This window comes from Equus caballus, chromosome 8, assembly GCF_041296265.1.
Source record: "Equus caballus isolate H_3958 breed thoroughbred chromosome 8, TB-T2T, whole genome shotgun sequence".
In the NCBI taxonomy this organism is placed as follows: Eukaryota; Metazoa; Chordata; class Mammalia; order Perissodactyla; family Equidae; genus Equus; species Equus caballus.
In genome coordinates, this window is record NC_091691.1 from 43725556 (window position 1) to 43741808 (window position 16253).

Genomic DNA, 16253 nt, shown 5'->3' on the forward strand with positions numbered 1-16253 from the left:
GGTGAACTTACACTCATCCTTCAAGACTCAGTTCTAAGTGCTTCCACTGAGAAGTCACTGTGATAACCTCTCCACCCCACCCAGGCTGCGTGGGGCACAGCATCCGTCGTAACTCTCGTACTGTCTCTAATGCAGTTTTATATTGTACCGACGACAATTCTTTGTTTACATCGTATCTGTTTGCCACATTAGTCTGTGAGCCATTGTGAAATAGAAACATCTTTTTTTAACTTATCTTTGGATTCTCTTGCCTAGCTTAGTTCTCGGGTTTTGGCACATCATCCAAGTTGTAGAGTGAATTAATGTCAACTTAATTTCCCACTCCTTCCCTCCTCAGTGTGACAGAGAAAATGGAGAGCCCCAATTTAACTTAACCAGGAAGGTTTTACTTTTAAGATGAAAGCTGTACATAAGCAGCTCTTGTTTCCTTTTTGCTCCTCCTTCCCTCCTAGGAAGACACTCCCTCATACAGAGGTGGTAGAGAATGTACCAAAATAGGAGTCATGTGTCCTGGGTCACGAAGTGATGTAATAGAAGTAATATTGAAGATCAAGTAATTTGGCAAGATTGTGATGGACAGGCTAATTAAAGTAATAGATATACTTTTGGCTTACGTCTTTTTTTTCTTTTAGTGAGGAATATTGGCCCTGAGCTAACATCTGTTGCTAATCTTCCTCTTTTTGCTAGAGGAAGATTGTTGCTGAGCTAACATCTGTGTCAGTCTTCCTCTATTTTATGTGGGACGCTGCCACAATGTGGCTTGATGAGTGGGGCTAGGTCTGTCCCTGGGATCTGAACCTGCAAACCCTGGACCACCAAAACGGAGTGTGTGAACTTAACCACTATGCCACCGGGCTGGTCCCTACATCTTTTATTTTTATTATGCAAATACGACACAATATTAGTACTTTAAACTGAGTACTTTTAAGATGATTTAACATATAACTTTATTTTAATTTCACTGTTGAATTCTTTATAAAGATTTATTTTTTACAAAATTTCTACACTCTGGCTGCACATCCACCACGAATACTATCCTTTAAGAAGCAATTACAGTACCACTGGAAGGGACCATTTTCCCTTATGAGCCCGGTAAAAAGATTCACCATCTTCACAAACCTGAGAACACAAAGCACCATGATAAGCCAGGACGCCAAGTCTCAGAGCTCTCTGTTAGTCCCAGTTGATGGCTATGGTGGGAATTCGTGATCTTCCATGCATTTAACAGGGCAGGGGAGAAAAGCAGGTCCACATCGTTGGGTGGAGTGCCTCTTGTCCCCTCACACATGATGAAAATGGGCTGGCAACTTCCCCTTTCTGTCATTCAGGTTGTTAAGTGGGTGCTTACATGACTGGGTTTTGAGGTGTGGAAACTGGCTCTTAGGTTTAAAAATGGAAAATACACGTATTGCATCAAACTGTATTCTAAGTGCTTCCTGTATTGTTTAAGTCAGCATCCATTCACTGAACACCCACTGGCACCAGGCATGAGCTTGTTTCTGTGTAACACTTGTTATCTTAGTGGTTAATGTTATAGGGCTTCAAAAGCCTACCTTTATCACTCGCCCGTTGGGTAACTTTGGGCCAATTAATTAATCTCACTAAAGCCATTTCCTCATCTGTTAAACAGAATATTAGCACCTATCTTGTGTGAGGTATGAAACGTGAAAAGACATATACATTTACCAGCACGAGATAACCATCAGTTATACTCATTTGTCTGAGAGTAGCCATCCAGCTGACTGCTCTGTGTGAAAGTGGGAGATGGGCAGGCCCACCTAGACAGACTTCCCAAGGCGATTTGCAGGAAGGTTCAGGGTGAAGCCTACCTCTGTGTAGACAATGGCCATCATCCAGAACCGCTTGCTGGGCCTGGGGACAGACAGCATGGCCCAGAGGAAGATCAGGATGGGAAGCACGAGGGTGATCATGGAGGCAGAGACCATGTGGTTGAGGATGATGACGAAATAGCACACCATTTCCGAGCGGGCCACCAGGGTGTTGTACATGGCGTAGAAGAGCAGCAAGAACCGCGGCTGGCCAACGTAGAATTTCTCCGACTCCTCCAGCTCATCGTCATGGAACATCCTGTTAGAATAAACAACATGATATTAACTTTATCTTTAATTTCTCCAAAAGACTGATATCCATTTTGCATTATCCTTCCTGTCCTGCCCCCTCTTCCAAGGTCTCCAGATTTCCTGTGGCGACAACCTCACATCACACGCGTATAGAAAGAAACGAGAGCACACCCTTTTAGTGACAGGTTTTGCTAGTTCTAGCATGCAGTGATGGAAGCAGTGAGATCGGTTTTGCCCCTGCAGTCGAGGCGTCCCGGGAATCGTGTCTGAGCGCCTTAGCGTGCAGGAGGCTTTCTCGGGGGAGGTCCCTGCGCAGCAGCACCGCGTGCCACTGAGGCGCTGCCTCCAGGGCTCCCTCCCGCGCCAGCGCGCCCCGCTCGCTCACTTGTTCAGCAGCAGCTCGCTGGCCGTCAGCTCGTGAGTCAGCGGGGGTAAGATGCTGGACTCCAGCCTGTCGGAGCGGCTGTCGTCGGGGCTGACCGCCATGTGGTTCCGGCCTGCGGAGCCGTCCGGCGAGTCCAAGGACAGGCGCTCCAGGCTGACGGCCTTGCTGTACGACGGCGGGGCCTCCTCGACGCCATCCTCGCCATCCTCTGGGGCCTCCAAACCCGCCTCGTCAGGGTCGCCGACCCCCGCCTCCTCAGCCTCCCCGGCCTCCTCGTCCCCCTCGGCCTCCTCGTCCTGCTCAGTCTCCACCTCCTCGATGGTTTCCGTGGTCCCCTGGCGCGAGGACAGAATGGTGCACTGGGTGGGCTCGCTGTCAGAAAAAAGAGGCGGGCACAGACCCTCGTCTTAGCATCAGCTCCTCGAATCCTCCCAGATTCCCAAGACACCTTCTCAGCACTCCCAAATAAAAACATCAAGGCACGTGAGAAAACGAAATACCCCATTTCCCCCACTGCATTCCATCTGCTTTGATCCTTCAGGATATTCACGTGTGGTCTGCAGAAACCGCAAACGCAAAAGCTGACAGGGCACATACACGGTTGAAAACCAGAGCAAGTCACATGGCTCACAAGTTGCTAAACCCACCTATGCAGAGAGGATTTGAAAATCGTATCAAGATTCACAGCCATAGGTTGTAGGGTTTATTTCCAAATCAAGACACAGCATAGCATACCTACCGTTTTCTATACATTGTAAAGAAGGGCGCATATGGGTCTGCAGGTGTTGGCCAAGATGTATTCTACTTTCAACTCTACACAGTGGACCCGCCCAGACCCGTAAAAGGATGACAGGAATGACAGGATATTGGCTAAGCTAAACAGCTGTGTGCTGTATGAAGAAATGGCATCCTTCTTCACTATCTGGCCCTCCTCCCTGTTCTTCCATCCTCTGCCTTTTCCTTACTGCTGCTATGACATGTGACTGAATTTTCACCATCTCTCCCCCAAACAACTCCCACTGAGTCCTTTGCTCTACATGTGGGAACACCTGCCATTTTTTCCTCCCCATGTGCCTCTTCTGGGGCTGCTTGCTCCACCCTCAGGGTGCACGCCTGCGCTCTCTCCTCCCAACGCCTTCAGTTACTTTCTCCTCACTGAACCCCTCCTAGCGTTCATTTTCCATCAGCTTCTCTACTTATCTTCACTGTGTTGGGTGTCCTGTTCTTTTCTCCTGCATCTCTCCTCTCCTTCTTTTAGTCCTCATCTTCTAACATCTCCTGCCAGGTCTGTGCAGGAAAAGTTAGAAATGAAAACACAGCAGCCACAGCAGTGAAATTCACGGCATTCCTCTTATGACTGCCCACCCCAGAGACATCCAGCCTGAAGGGGAGAGGGAATCTGGTGGATGTAGGGCCATAATTGGTTAGATTCTGAAATTTGTACTTTTATCTGAATGACATAGACTGAGCAGCTAGGGTCCTTGAACAGTGAGATTCTCAAATGCAGATTGTACCTGTTTTTCTTGTCAGGGACACTGGTGTAAACATATCAGTGAAGGCATGAATGAATAAAAGGGCCTTGGCTGAACCCTGTGACTAAAGAACTAGATTTGCATGAGCCCTTGGCCCCTGCTCTGCGATGTAATACTCCCAGGGCTTTAGCCCTAACTGAGCACATCACATGGAAGGTTCCTGGAATGCCAAGCCAATCTGGCTCTTTGCCAAGACTTACCTCAATCAGACACAGCCTCCTAAGAAGGCCACGAAATTGACGGGTCACCCCAGGGAATTTTCAGACCACTGGAGCCAACCCCATACCAAGTCTTATGTCCAGTTGGACTATAGCCAATGACAGGCATGCTCTCTATGGCTTTGGATTTGGTCTGGCCCTGAAGGCATTCAACAAATCCTGGTACTTTCAGGAATCAACAAAGTGGAATGGCACAGCATGTGCCTGCCAGAGGACATCTTCGATGGCCAAGGCACTCCCATCAATGCCAGGCTGCAGTGTCCTGCAGCACTGTATTAACATATATATCCGCCAGCAAAAAGAAGTTGACACCTTGCTAATTTGCCAAAATTGAAATCAGCTTTGGATCGGGTTATTTTGGCGTCAGGATAAGCACAATGTAGTCGATGCTCTGTGCCTCTGCTGACCATTCAAAGGCAATTCAAAAAAGAGCTTTTGGATATTATGCAAATAATTTCATTTCTCAATGATTACTGTTTTATGGTAGGATTCAATGAGAAAACTTAAGCCAAAGTAATCTTTTCCAAACAAAACAAGTTATGGTCTCCAAAGGTGACGCATTTACTGCATGATAATATTCTTTAGAAAAACCAATGGTAAAACATATTCTGATTTTTATGTCAGTTATGCACTTAAAATGTGGACAGATTTATTCTGTATCAACTAAAAATGACTACATAGGGCAGATTTTCGGATTTTTCCTACTGCATGTCTCTTCTGATGAACTCCCGAGAAAAAGGTTTCCACCTTTCCTGACACATTTCCCCCTCTGAGGACTGCCCGCAGGAGCTCCCCATCAAGGAGGAATCGTGCTCATCTCTCTGAAAGCAGAACGTGTGAAATACTTACAAAATGGAGGACAATGTTTGTAGCAAGGAGTTTTAAGAAACTCTTAACAGACAAAGACTAGAGAGCAGTTAGTTTAATGGAATGCCATCTTGGGACTGACCAGTTATGTCCCAGAAGGAGCGGTGGTTATGCTTTCATTAGTCATGCAAATTCTTAAAACAAAAACCAAAAACATCACAAGAACTTATATTTGCAATGACATGAAGGGGGAAAAGGTGATAAAATTACAGAACAAAGCATGCACAAGTTAAGCACCTGGACGCTAAACTGCCACTGTCAGCTGATGAGGAGGACACATCCATGCTGAACATTTTACGGAGCCTAGGTCGAGCACGCTCACTTGTTTTAGGAACAGTGTCTGGTCCATCTAAATCATCAAGGGTAGACTGCCTTGAGAACAGCATGGTTGCTTCGGTGTAGCAGCTAGCAGCGCAAACAGTTACAGAGACACAGTGTTAAATGCCAGTGGTACATCAGTTTACACATGGATCGACTGACCAACACACTGCCATGCAGCAGACCACACACGACACCAACACCACTGACGATGACCACCACAGCGGGGCTCAAGGACAGGAAAGGACCTGTTTGGCAGGACAATGAAACACAACAGTACTGGATTTTTAAAAATATATTGGCTAGTGGTAAATTATGAAGTGTCACTCTATGGGTGGGACAGGGACATAGAATAATTATAAGTCCCAACATTTCTCCCACAGAGCAGAATGCATATCTTTATAACTTTGCAACTGAGGTGTTTTTTTAATTAGAGATGATATATCTTATATGGACTTTCCAATCCTGAGTTCACTGAGAGCATTTTGTAACCAAATTGTTAAGCGGAAATCTCTGCCCATGTAAAACTCATATAAAAGATTTCAATTTTGCGGTTTTTTTTTAAACACAATCTCCAAAATGAGAGAGGGAAGCTCAGGAATGACCACAGCAAACTGAATTTTCCACCCCATTTTCTGAGTGATATTCAGTTAAGCCAAACTAGATGCCTTGCATGTAGAAGAGATGCCGGTTTGATATGCAACTGGATATAAACCAACATCAAAAAAAAGAAATAAAATGGCACAAAGAAAACAACAAAGGATGTCTAGCAATGGCAGGGACGTTTTGTCTGTTAACTCTTCATTTTGCCTAACGCATTTTTTCTTCTGGATCATGCTTTAGGTCTTGGCAGATGTCATTTGGGCGAGAACCCATTGGCTAAGATCCCCAGCTCCTGTTACCCAATGGAGCAACAGCTGGGGAGGGAAAGATGGCCAAATCAGGACTGAGATGCTACTGCGTGAGGCTACTAACGAGAAGAAGCAAAGAGAATTATGGCATGGGCGTGATTTCAGTTCAGACATCTAGTCTAACCCCAAAGAGCCTCTGAGGGCAGCTACTGGAATACTAATCTTCCAACCTGAGTGCTAGTGACCTGGCTGACCCAGGGGAACAGGCTCTTGGGATACAGAACAGATTCCTGGTGACACTGTTGGCTGAACATCATCATCAAGCGACCACACTAGGAGGCCTACTGCATGCTAACCTGCACGGCCAGATGCCCTCAGGCAGTAGCTGTGAGGCCCGGATGGAATGGGAACCATTCAGGAGGTAACATCCTCTTGGGGTGGGGAGTAGGGACTCTGAGTCACTCACTCATAGAACCAGTTAAAGGGCTCTTCAGCTTCCAAGGGATTTAGCTCAAAGCCCCCCCCCCCCCCCCCCCGCCCCGCACCGTGTGCTAGGAGGGCCATACTGCTGTGCATGTCAAGGGCAGGGCAATGAGGAAAGTGAGCATGTAAGCAATCAGATGGTTTCTAATAAGGGCATGGAGACTGACTTTGTAAGAAGGCCCTAACTCCTTTGGATAGGACCCAAGGAAGAGTCCCAATTTTATCATCTTTGAGATAAGGGAACTGGATCTTTGAGTTTCTGTATTAATTTCCTATTTTTCGAGGTGCGACCCCGTGGCCTTTTAGGAGTGTGCAGGCAGAAAGATACTATGCGCCCTCTCCTGCCTCACTGCTCAGGTTTTCTCAAGGGAACCCTGGTTCTAATCCTGATGTTCTATTTATCTTGCTAATTCTTGGGGAGAGTTCTCCTGTCGCATCAGTCCACCTTTAGACCCCAGACAGTCCCACACAATTGGGTTATTTACAGTGTGACCCATTTGTCAGCCAAGCCAGGACAGTTTTAAAAGTGAAAGGGACAAGGAGGAACTTTACAAGAACAGGCCCAGGTGCCAAGCCTAAAGGGATGGACAGTGGGTGTCACCTCACTAACCAGGTCTGCACTTGGAGCTACCACAGGGGCAAAGAGCAACCTGCAGGTGACATTTCTCAAATGATAATCACTCCCTTCTCATGTAGGAATGCTCCTTAGAATGTCACCAATGTTTCTTGCAGCAAACTAATTTATTTTCTGGGAAGATAGATGATATCTGATTTCATAAAACAACCATTAAAAAACAAAGTGCTATTTTGCATCTGGATTTGAAGGAAATTGTGACTATTCCAAAAGGTTAAAGTGAAGACAAATTCACTTGGTAGGCTCCCACGCCAACCTTGTCTACTGTATGCCCAAAGGTAAAAATGGGTGACATGGATGCCAGAGCAGGAGCTGTGGCAGGTGGGATGGCTCCACCCAGGGTGGGTCCTTGGCGACGGGAGTGGGGCTACACTGAGCATGAGAGTCCCCACTGGAAGAGGACACTAGACCCTGCCCAATGACACAGGTGTCTGAGAGAGAGCTTCCACACTCGGAATCCCTTCTAGGAAGATAACTGTCTTTGCAGCCATCAGCCTGGCTTCCTTAGACTGCAGTGTAGACAAATAATTGCAGATTTGAAAGTTTCCTAAAGCAAAGAAAACAGGAATGCAGCTCAGCCATTAAGAAAACGGCAAATGTGAGCTCATTTACTAACAACATGATGGACCTTATTGTGCCCCCACTTTCTTTAGGTTGAAAATAAAAAGTAAAAATATATTAAAAACTAATTTTAAAGGTACTAGTTTTCTACTAGCAAATTTACTGATTGACCGTTTTTAAATTTCGACAGTCTTTGTTAAAAAGCAGTCAGTGGGTTTAACGCCTCTCCCTCACAATTCGTGACCATGGGAACGGTTTTATATTTGCCGTCTTGGGTCAGATTTAAAGGAGTTACTTGATTTTATTTTAACTAGTCTTTCTTCTTATTTTTTTTCCTCCTAAACTGTGATTTATAATATTTAGTTAGTTTCTTAATTGGACATATTTTCAATTGTTATGCAGTTAAAAGTTACTAATATAGGAATCATGTAAGTTTATTTTGTGGAAAATTTATTTTCAATTCACTTTCTCCTATTCTCTTGGATTCGTCTGATTCAGAGTTTGGATCCGCAGCTGCTATTCTCAAGCCAGGCCCATGGATAATATCCAGGAGGCCTGTGAAACCCTTGAAATGTTATGGGAAAAATCTGTATTTATGTGAACTTTTCCCCTTTGGGAGATAGTATATAGCTTTATGAAATCTCAAAAGTTCATGAAAAAAATTTACCAACCACTGTTAGTGTTATTGCTAATTAATGAAGAAAGTTATTCCATCCATTCTCCTTTTTACTTGCCAAGCTGAGGGACCCAGCTAATAAAAAAAATCTCTGTATTATGAAACAAGGCAAAAAGAGAGGTGAAAAAATTCATTTGAAAAAATATAAATGACATTATAGGGCAGCATATTTTTTTGGAGAACAGATGCATACATGTGATAATGAAATTATACATTACGCATGTATATAATTGCATTCTTCAGTATGTGAGAGGAAATAATTCCAATTGAATACAAACATGACTTTCAGTCAACCAGAACTGTCCGGAAGCTTTTATTTTGGAGTTCAGAAAGAGGAAAACACAGTTTGCCTTACACCCTGTTCACATTGAATAAACGCAGAGCAGCGCTGTCCAAAGCTGAGTGCCGTGGGACACTGGTCCACGCCACGCCAAAACCAACACATCAATAAAAGATATTTATAAAGACATTACTTACAAAAAGATAGTTATTTATTAAAATAAATAAATATATCTTGGAAAATGTACATCTAGAGTATCTCAGTATTTTTCTCATCCTACCATTCTTCTCTGTTTTGAAAAATGGTTGTTTGGTCATGAATAGGTTATAAAGTGGATGGATTGGAAACTTTTAGATTCCCCGGTTCACGTTCATTCACCCTGTAACCAGGAAGCAGCATTAGTCAGCATCCTGAATACTCACTACATTCAGACAAATCTTGCCTCGCCTGCCCATCCCCGACCCCCCTGTGACTTCTGCACATACGCCCGTGTGGTCTCTGTGTCTTGGGAAGGGAATAGCTACCATGAAATAACCTGGAATATGTAAGAGCCTGGGTAGAATGTGGTGCACATGGATTTTCAATTTTAGCATGAATATGAATTAAAGAGAAATTAATTCAGTTTAAATACATCGATCTATAGATATAGAGGGAATTGTTGCAATAAGAACAAATTTAAGAAGATTGGGAGCTTCCAATAAGTGTCCAAATAGGACACTTGCTATGGTTTGCAAAAAATGAAAATGAAATGTACACAATAACGACGTTTTGTCTCAGTGGAGTCTGTCAAAGGAGACTGAAGCTCCCCTTTCAAAACTGTGGACTGTGAGACTTTTCAGGAAGGCACACAAGGAGGTGTCATTGGTACCTGCCAATCAAAGGACGTAATATTAAATTGTCACTTTGTAACTTTGATATTACTGATGGTTTCAGAAATTAATATTTGAGAAATGTGCATATGTTGGGCAGAAGGAGAATGAGAAAGAAAGAGTTATTACCATGCCCATTGTTCTAGTAATTATTTTATTCTGGGGATTAAAAGCTTCTTGAACAGGATGTCAATTAGCAAACAAATGCTTTGACCTTGAAATGCTTAAGACTTTTGTCCTAAGTGTTTCTTCTGCTCATAAAAATATATAATAGCTATAATATATCTAATTCTTTAGAACTTATAAATAAGCAAAAACTATTCCCAAATTTAAGGGAAAATATAATGTCTTTTATTATCCCTCAAAAGACTTTAAAAGAATCAATATCTATTTTGGGGGGCTGGAGGGGATATATCCATGCAGAATTTTATCTGTACAAAAATCATATTTAAATCTATGTATGCATGAATACATATACTTTTTAAAAATAAAAATGAGGTTTTAGCATCCATTCTATTTTAAAACTTGAATTTTTCTAAAATATATATATGTATACAATGAATATCTTTCCTACCAATAAATATAGATCTGCATCAATAAATAATTATTGAGTAGCAAAAGAAAGGCACAATTGGAGAAGCTCAAATACAGCAATTCAGCCAATAGCTAAAAATAGCACTTCAAGGTAAAACATTTTTTTACCCACATCTCCCCGTTCAGACTGCAATTTGAACTTCTAGTTATCTATTTTGGGTTTGGTATTGATAAAGTAGTCTCAGTTCCCTCCCTATTTCATCTTGGGACACATTCAGTATTTGTGAAGGGTGACTGTCCCCTAGGCCTTTGGTGCTTTGCTCTGCGTATGAAGTGTGACAGAGTAATCCAGAGCTTCCACACCAGCAGTCAAGATGCAGCCCATCTCTGCTGTCTTTCTCCAGTGGGAATCCTAGCCCAGAGGTTCTTCCCAGGCTCAAACCACTTAGAGATGACTCATCTTTATGTGTCTATCCCGGAATTGAGCCCAGGGCCTGGCATGGAATAGATGCTTTTTAACATGTTTAATGAAAACAGAAACGCATGACTGCCCTCAGTGATAAAATTCTTTATCTATAAAGATGGAAACAAGGTGTCATTCATCCAGCCTAGCTAATCTCCGTAAGATGGGACTTCTGCTTTACTCAGAAGCTAGCTCTGTGCAATCGACAGTAGCTTTCTACAACACTGTGAGCAAAGAATTCGGAAGGTTTTCTGGGATAGGCGGTAAGAAAAACAGGTCAATTCTCAAAGCTGGCCTGGAGTGCAGGCAGAGGCAATGAGAGGCAGCATACCGCGCTGGTTGAGAGCTTGGACTCTGAGCTGAACTATGTGGTTTTGAGTCTTGGGTCCGCTTTTATATACTTCTTTGCTGTGAGACTTTGGGAGAGTTACTTAACCTCTCTGTAACTGAACTTAGTCTTCTGTAAAACGGGGGTGATAATAGTATGTCTCTCAGGGGGTCTTATAAAGATAAAGTGAGATAACCCTTGTACGGTGCTTAGTGCTGGCCCATGATGAATGATCAATGCACGGTGCCTGTTGTAAAACAATGCAACTGGTCACACAACTCAGGGAAGATGGAAGCTGACAAAATCACTTCTCCAATGTTTATCATGAACCGTAAAGTAACAATTCTGAAAGGAAAAGATCAAGGATAGCAACAGATGGTAGATGATTCTGGTAGAGAAGATACTTGTGAAGGAGCATTTTTAAAAGGCATTACAGATGCCGCTCTGATACAAATAGTAATTTTGTGAAAGGGAAGGCTCATTCTTACTTGCCTCCAGCTTGGAAATCTCTATCCTGTGCCTGTGAATCATGTGGGCATTTCTAAGAGTTTACTATTAATTCCTGATTTAGGATCGAGGAGAGGACATATTCCTATTGCTTTGTTGTACACATGGAGACAGCCTGAGGAGGGTGGGCATCCATGGAAGTTTTTGACTAACTTGCACCTCGTCCATTCATTGCTCATGTTGATGAAGTCCACCGCTTTTACTTTTGTCAAAAGCAAACCCATGGTTTAGAACGTGAAATACCTGGAGATACTGTCATGAGAATCTAAGCTATCCATCCTGTGGGCTGTCTGTGCACCTGAAGCAGCACCAGGACGGTCGTCGATGGTGTCCAGTCCAGACTCTCGGGAAAGGTTCATGATGTGGTTCTGATAGTACATGTGGATGCTCTCCCGAGTGGGAACGTTGCCCTGCGGAGAGGGAGACAGTGCCACAGTGCTTACTTGCCCGTGCAGCCACCTGGCGTTTCTCAAGGCCGAGAACTCTCAGCCGTCATGCACACCTTGAATAAGGATTAAAACAAAGCTAGTGAAGTCGGGGATTGCTGTCACCTCATTGAATTAATGGTACCCAATATTACTGGGTCATGCTAAACAAGAAATCCCCTCTTATATGTAGATGATTTTGCTAAGTCATAGCAACTTTTCCAGAAATGAACCATTAAAGTACAATCTATAAACTACATATAACTATATTTTTTTGTTCTCCATATATCTTAATTTTTCTTATGAGAAGATTCAAATCAAACTTCCAGACCAAACAACACCATCCTTTATGAGACATGACAGTGTGTGCACCTGTAAACTCTGGGGAAGGGAGGGGATAGAATGAATAAACTGGACATTATCCCTAAACTCTGTGTGTGCGTGTAGTTTCTGATTATTTTAATTCTAAGCATGGAACAGATTTAACTATACAGAAGAGCAATGGGGTTATGCAAAGACTCTGGAAAGAAAAGGGTTTGTTTTATCCAACCTGGAGTTCTGGATACTGACTTTTAAAACCTTTATAATGTGGAAAGAAGCAAAAAAAAATTATACCAAGATCGTTACCTTTTTAATTTCTCTGGTCAGCATGCATCTTTCAATTCTCAGAACTGTGGATATATCAATATGCTCCCTTGAAATGGAATTAAGCCAAGTTGTGAAACTATCCACCGTTGCCAGAAACAGGACCCAGGTAAATTTCAAAATATTAAATATCCTCTTGATGATATTATCTAGGAGGAAGAAAAGCAACAAGATTTCAAAGGAACAAAGTACCATCAATCATTTTGCTGCTGAGTGACACAGTGATGTTTTACCAAAGGCAGACCTGGCTGTGACCTGCTACAGGTAGGGCACATGACACTCAGCAAGATAGGCCATGGAGGACAGCTGCAGGACGGGAGGCTGTCGGCGGGTATTCCCACACACGCACTGGCAGCATCAAAACCAAACTAGGGTAGCATTTTTACCCTTTGGTCAAAACATCAGTCAGAACAGGTCCACATACACACAACAGGTTTGATTAAAAGCAGAGATTGTATTCATGGATGTTTCTGTTATTGACACAGGGATAGAAACAGTCTGCATCTATCCAGGTAACCGGGTCCTTTAGTGCTTTTTCTGTAAGTTTCTTTAATAATTGTTGTTGGAAACAGTTCTGCTGATTCAGGAGGCCTTCACTGTTTCCCACTGCAGCTGTGTTTCAGTTAAATCACCTTAAAGCTATTTTGTAAAGTACACGGATGAAGAGCGTATCTAAACCACTGTGTTATCTTCATCATTCTTATTTAATTGTACTGAGCTGTGCTAAGGACAAAATTCTACACATGGGATCAGTCCTCTCCAGCAGAAGCCATGAGATTCCTGATGTCCTGGGGTTCTCTTCCTTATCTGTGGCTATGACTTGGGGAGCCCAGGAAAGCTGCTCAGCCCAGACTGCCACCACGTCCACAACATCGTCTCCACACAGCACGCTCCTCTCTGGTGCCCACAGAAAATTCACCACAAGCTCCTCGATCACTGATGAGATCTGAGGAGGCTCCATAGCTATGGCCTAATTTATTTTAAGTCAGAATCAAAATAAAAGAGGGAAGATCCCATATTAATTGTCTGACCTAGTCATTCATTTGTGTAACCATTGGTTTCTCAACTGCTACACAAGGAATCCTTCAAGATGTGCCACCAAATTTCAATCAATGTGTAATTTTCTTATTTGGCACTTAAAAATTTCAGTTTTATTAACTATTTCAAAGATTGACTGCAATACAGTGAATACTTATTGAACATGACAATGAATTAAGAATTGCCTTACTGTTTATTAAAAAAGAGAAACAAATCACCACCAACACCACCAAGAAAGACAGCTCGTATCCTTCACTCTTCCCCTCACCAAAAAAGCAAAAGAAAACCAGATTCAAGTGTTATAGTAAAATCTTAATGAATTTCTGATTAATGATTATCGTTTGGAATCATTTAAAATCATTAATATACCATGGAGAAAAGGGCAAAATTCACTGGCATAAGCATTTACGATTGTGAGCAGGGCCCGACAGTAAATATTTTCAGCTATGCAGGCCACACTGTCTTTGTTACAACTACTCATGTTTGCTGTTGTGGTTGAAAACAGCCCGAGACAATGAATGAATTGTCTATGAATGGGCATGGCTGGGTTTCCAATAAAACTTTATTTATGGACACTGAAATTCGAATCTCATAATTTTCATATATCGTGAAATACTCTTCTTCTTTTGCCTTTTTTTCAGCCATTAAGAAATATAAAAGCCATCCTTAGATAACAAGCCTTATAAATAACAGGTGGCAGACGGGATTAGGCCCAGCATGGTACAGCTTCCTGACCTCTGATCTGGTGTAATCAGATAGACCATTGACTGATTCTCCCCTGCTCTTTGCTAACCCTCCTTCTTTCTCTACCTTAGACACCACAGTGTGAATCAGAGTTTGACTTCGTAATGGGGAAAAAAAAATTATTTGTGAATTGAGGGGCCTACAAGGAAGGCAGAATGTCTCTCAAGTTAAAGGTTTGCTCTTTTCAAAAGGAAAATCATTAAAGGGAAGTTTAGCTATGAATGGGATGGCCTCCAAACAGAGTCCAGATGGGTAAGGTACAGACAAAGAAGAGTTGAACAGTTCACCTACTGAAGGAACAGGAATCTTGGAGTTGCCAGCTGGTACCTGGAGAAGAAAGATGAGAATCTGCAAAAGGAGATGAGGGAACCATCTAGTGAGAAGGGTCCCTGAGCCTCCCGGCGGTGACCCCAGGCCCCCGGGGAAGCAGCTGGTGAGAGATCTGCTCAGGTGGGAGAGTGATGGCTGACTTTCCCTGTGAAGTTGTTTCCTGGCTGTGCTGTCACTACCCCATTGTCCCCCAAACCTCTGTAAAACTGTGTCACACCTAACAGTCACACATGAGGTGTACTTCAGGAAGTAGGGAGACGAAAGAGTATCCTTTGTTGAGCAAAGAAGCCCGGGAAGGCAACAGCTGCTACACGAAGCTGGATGGAGTGAGGAGCTGCAGGTCCCACAGAAGAGCAACTCTGAGCAAGGGAGGACCACCTGAACTTCTCTTTTGACCCCACACCGCTGTTCTCGCTTCAATCTTGTGTAAGGTATGCATTTCCCACAGGAGTCTGGATAGACCCTCTAGCTGTTTTGTGCAGACATAAAAGGAAAGTCTGGCCCCTGGAGGCTGGAGGACTTGGAGTTACACCTATTAACAAATTTTAGCGGCATCTTGTATTTTTGACAACTTAATTGTTTTTCTCATATTCACAATTATTTTCTTATAGGTGGTAAAGATAAACACTTATCTCACAGTTTTGCTTATGGTGGTCTTGATGGTAAAACTAAAATCGCCGTGTTGGAGACACACATAAGATGCACTTTGCTAACTTGGATGATCACAAACTCACAGGTGAAATTAGGATTTTATTTTTATTTATTTTTTAACCATAGAGGCAGTTGGGCCTAGTGGTTAACAGCATAGACTGTGGATTCAGACTCCTTGGGTTCAAATCCCAACTCTACCCCTTAGTGGTTGTGTAGACTTGGGAAAGTCAGCTAATATTCCTCGGCCTCAGTTTCTTATCTGTTAAATGGGGAGGAGGTTTTTGAGGGTGTTAAACAAGTTAATGAGCCTAAAGCTCTTGGAAAAGTAACTGGCCAAGAAGATGTGTCATTTAAAGCGTTAGCCACTATTATTGTATAAAACTTTGCAGCAATAACAGAATATCTGGCTCTGCATACATGTGAGTCAAATTATCTGGAAATGGAGGCCAGGTTTAAGAATTGTGCCACACATGGTGTTAGATAGCCTGCGGGAAGTGTCATTTTGTGCCAGCAGATGGCTTCCTCGGAAGCACTGTGTCCAGAGCAAAGAACCCAAACATCTTGCCTGCTGATAGATGATGGTCACAGGCGTTCGGACCCCAGGAGACAGAGGAGCCAGCGTATCTGTGCAACTAGAGAGGCATTTAGGTTCATTCCATTTGGAAGCTTTTGTTTTGCCTTTGTTTTTTCCTGCATGGATAAGTCTTCCTCCCAACACATACTGCATGAAGCCCAAAGGGCCAGGGCTGAGAGTGAGAAGACAGTGATTCTGTCCCCGGCTCCGTCACTTAGCCGCTGTGGGATCCTGAGCAAACTCACTGGGATTTGGTTTT

General features: G+C 43.1%; 1 protein-coding gene across 12 annotated transcripts in view; it reads right to left on the minus strand.

Moving 5' to 3' along the window:
• Positions 1-16253, minus strand: part of PIEZO2 (piezo type mechanosensitive ion channel component 2) — a 418970-nt gene that overhangs the window by 29105 nt on the left and 373612 nt on the right. For 8 of the 12 annotated variants that reach the window (XR_011420921.1, XM_070220589.1, XM_070220591.1 and 5 more), the window contains 5 exons: positions 12640-12806; positions 11831-11997; positions 5321-5488; positions 2467-2838; positions 1830-2088 (listed from right to left, as the gene is read on the minus strand). Coding sequence is in view for 10 of the 12 variants with exons in the window: in XM_070220589.1 (XP_070076690.1) it covers positions 1830-2088; positions 2467-2838; positions 5321-5488; positions 11831-11997; positions 12640-12806 (1133 nt within the window). In the remaining 2 variants the exon portion in view is untranslated. The remainder of the gene's footprint in view (positions 1-1829; positions 2089-2466; positions 2839-5320; positions 5489-11830; positions 11998-12639; positions 12807-16253) is intronic. The other 4 variants (XR_011420922.1, XM_023647471.2, XM_070220595.1 and 1 more) reach the window with 1 other exon arrangement.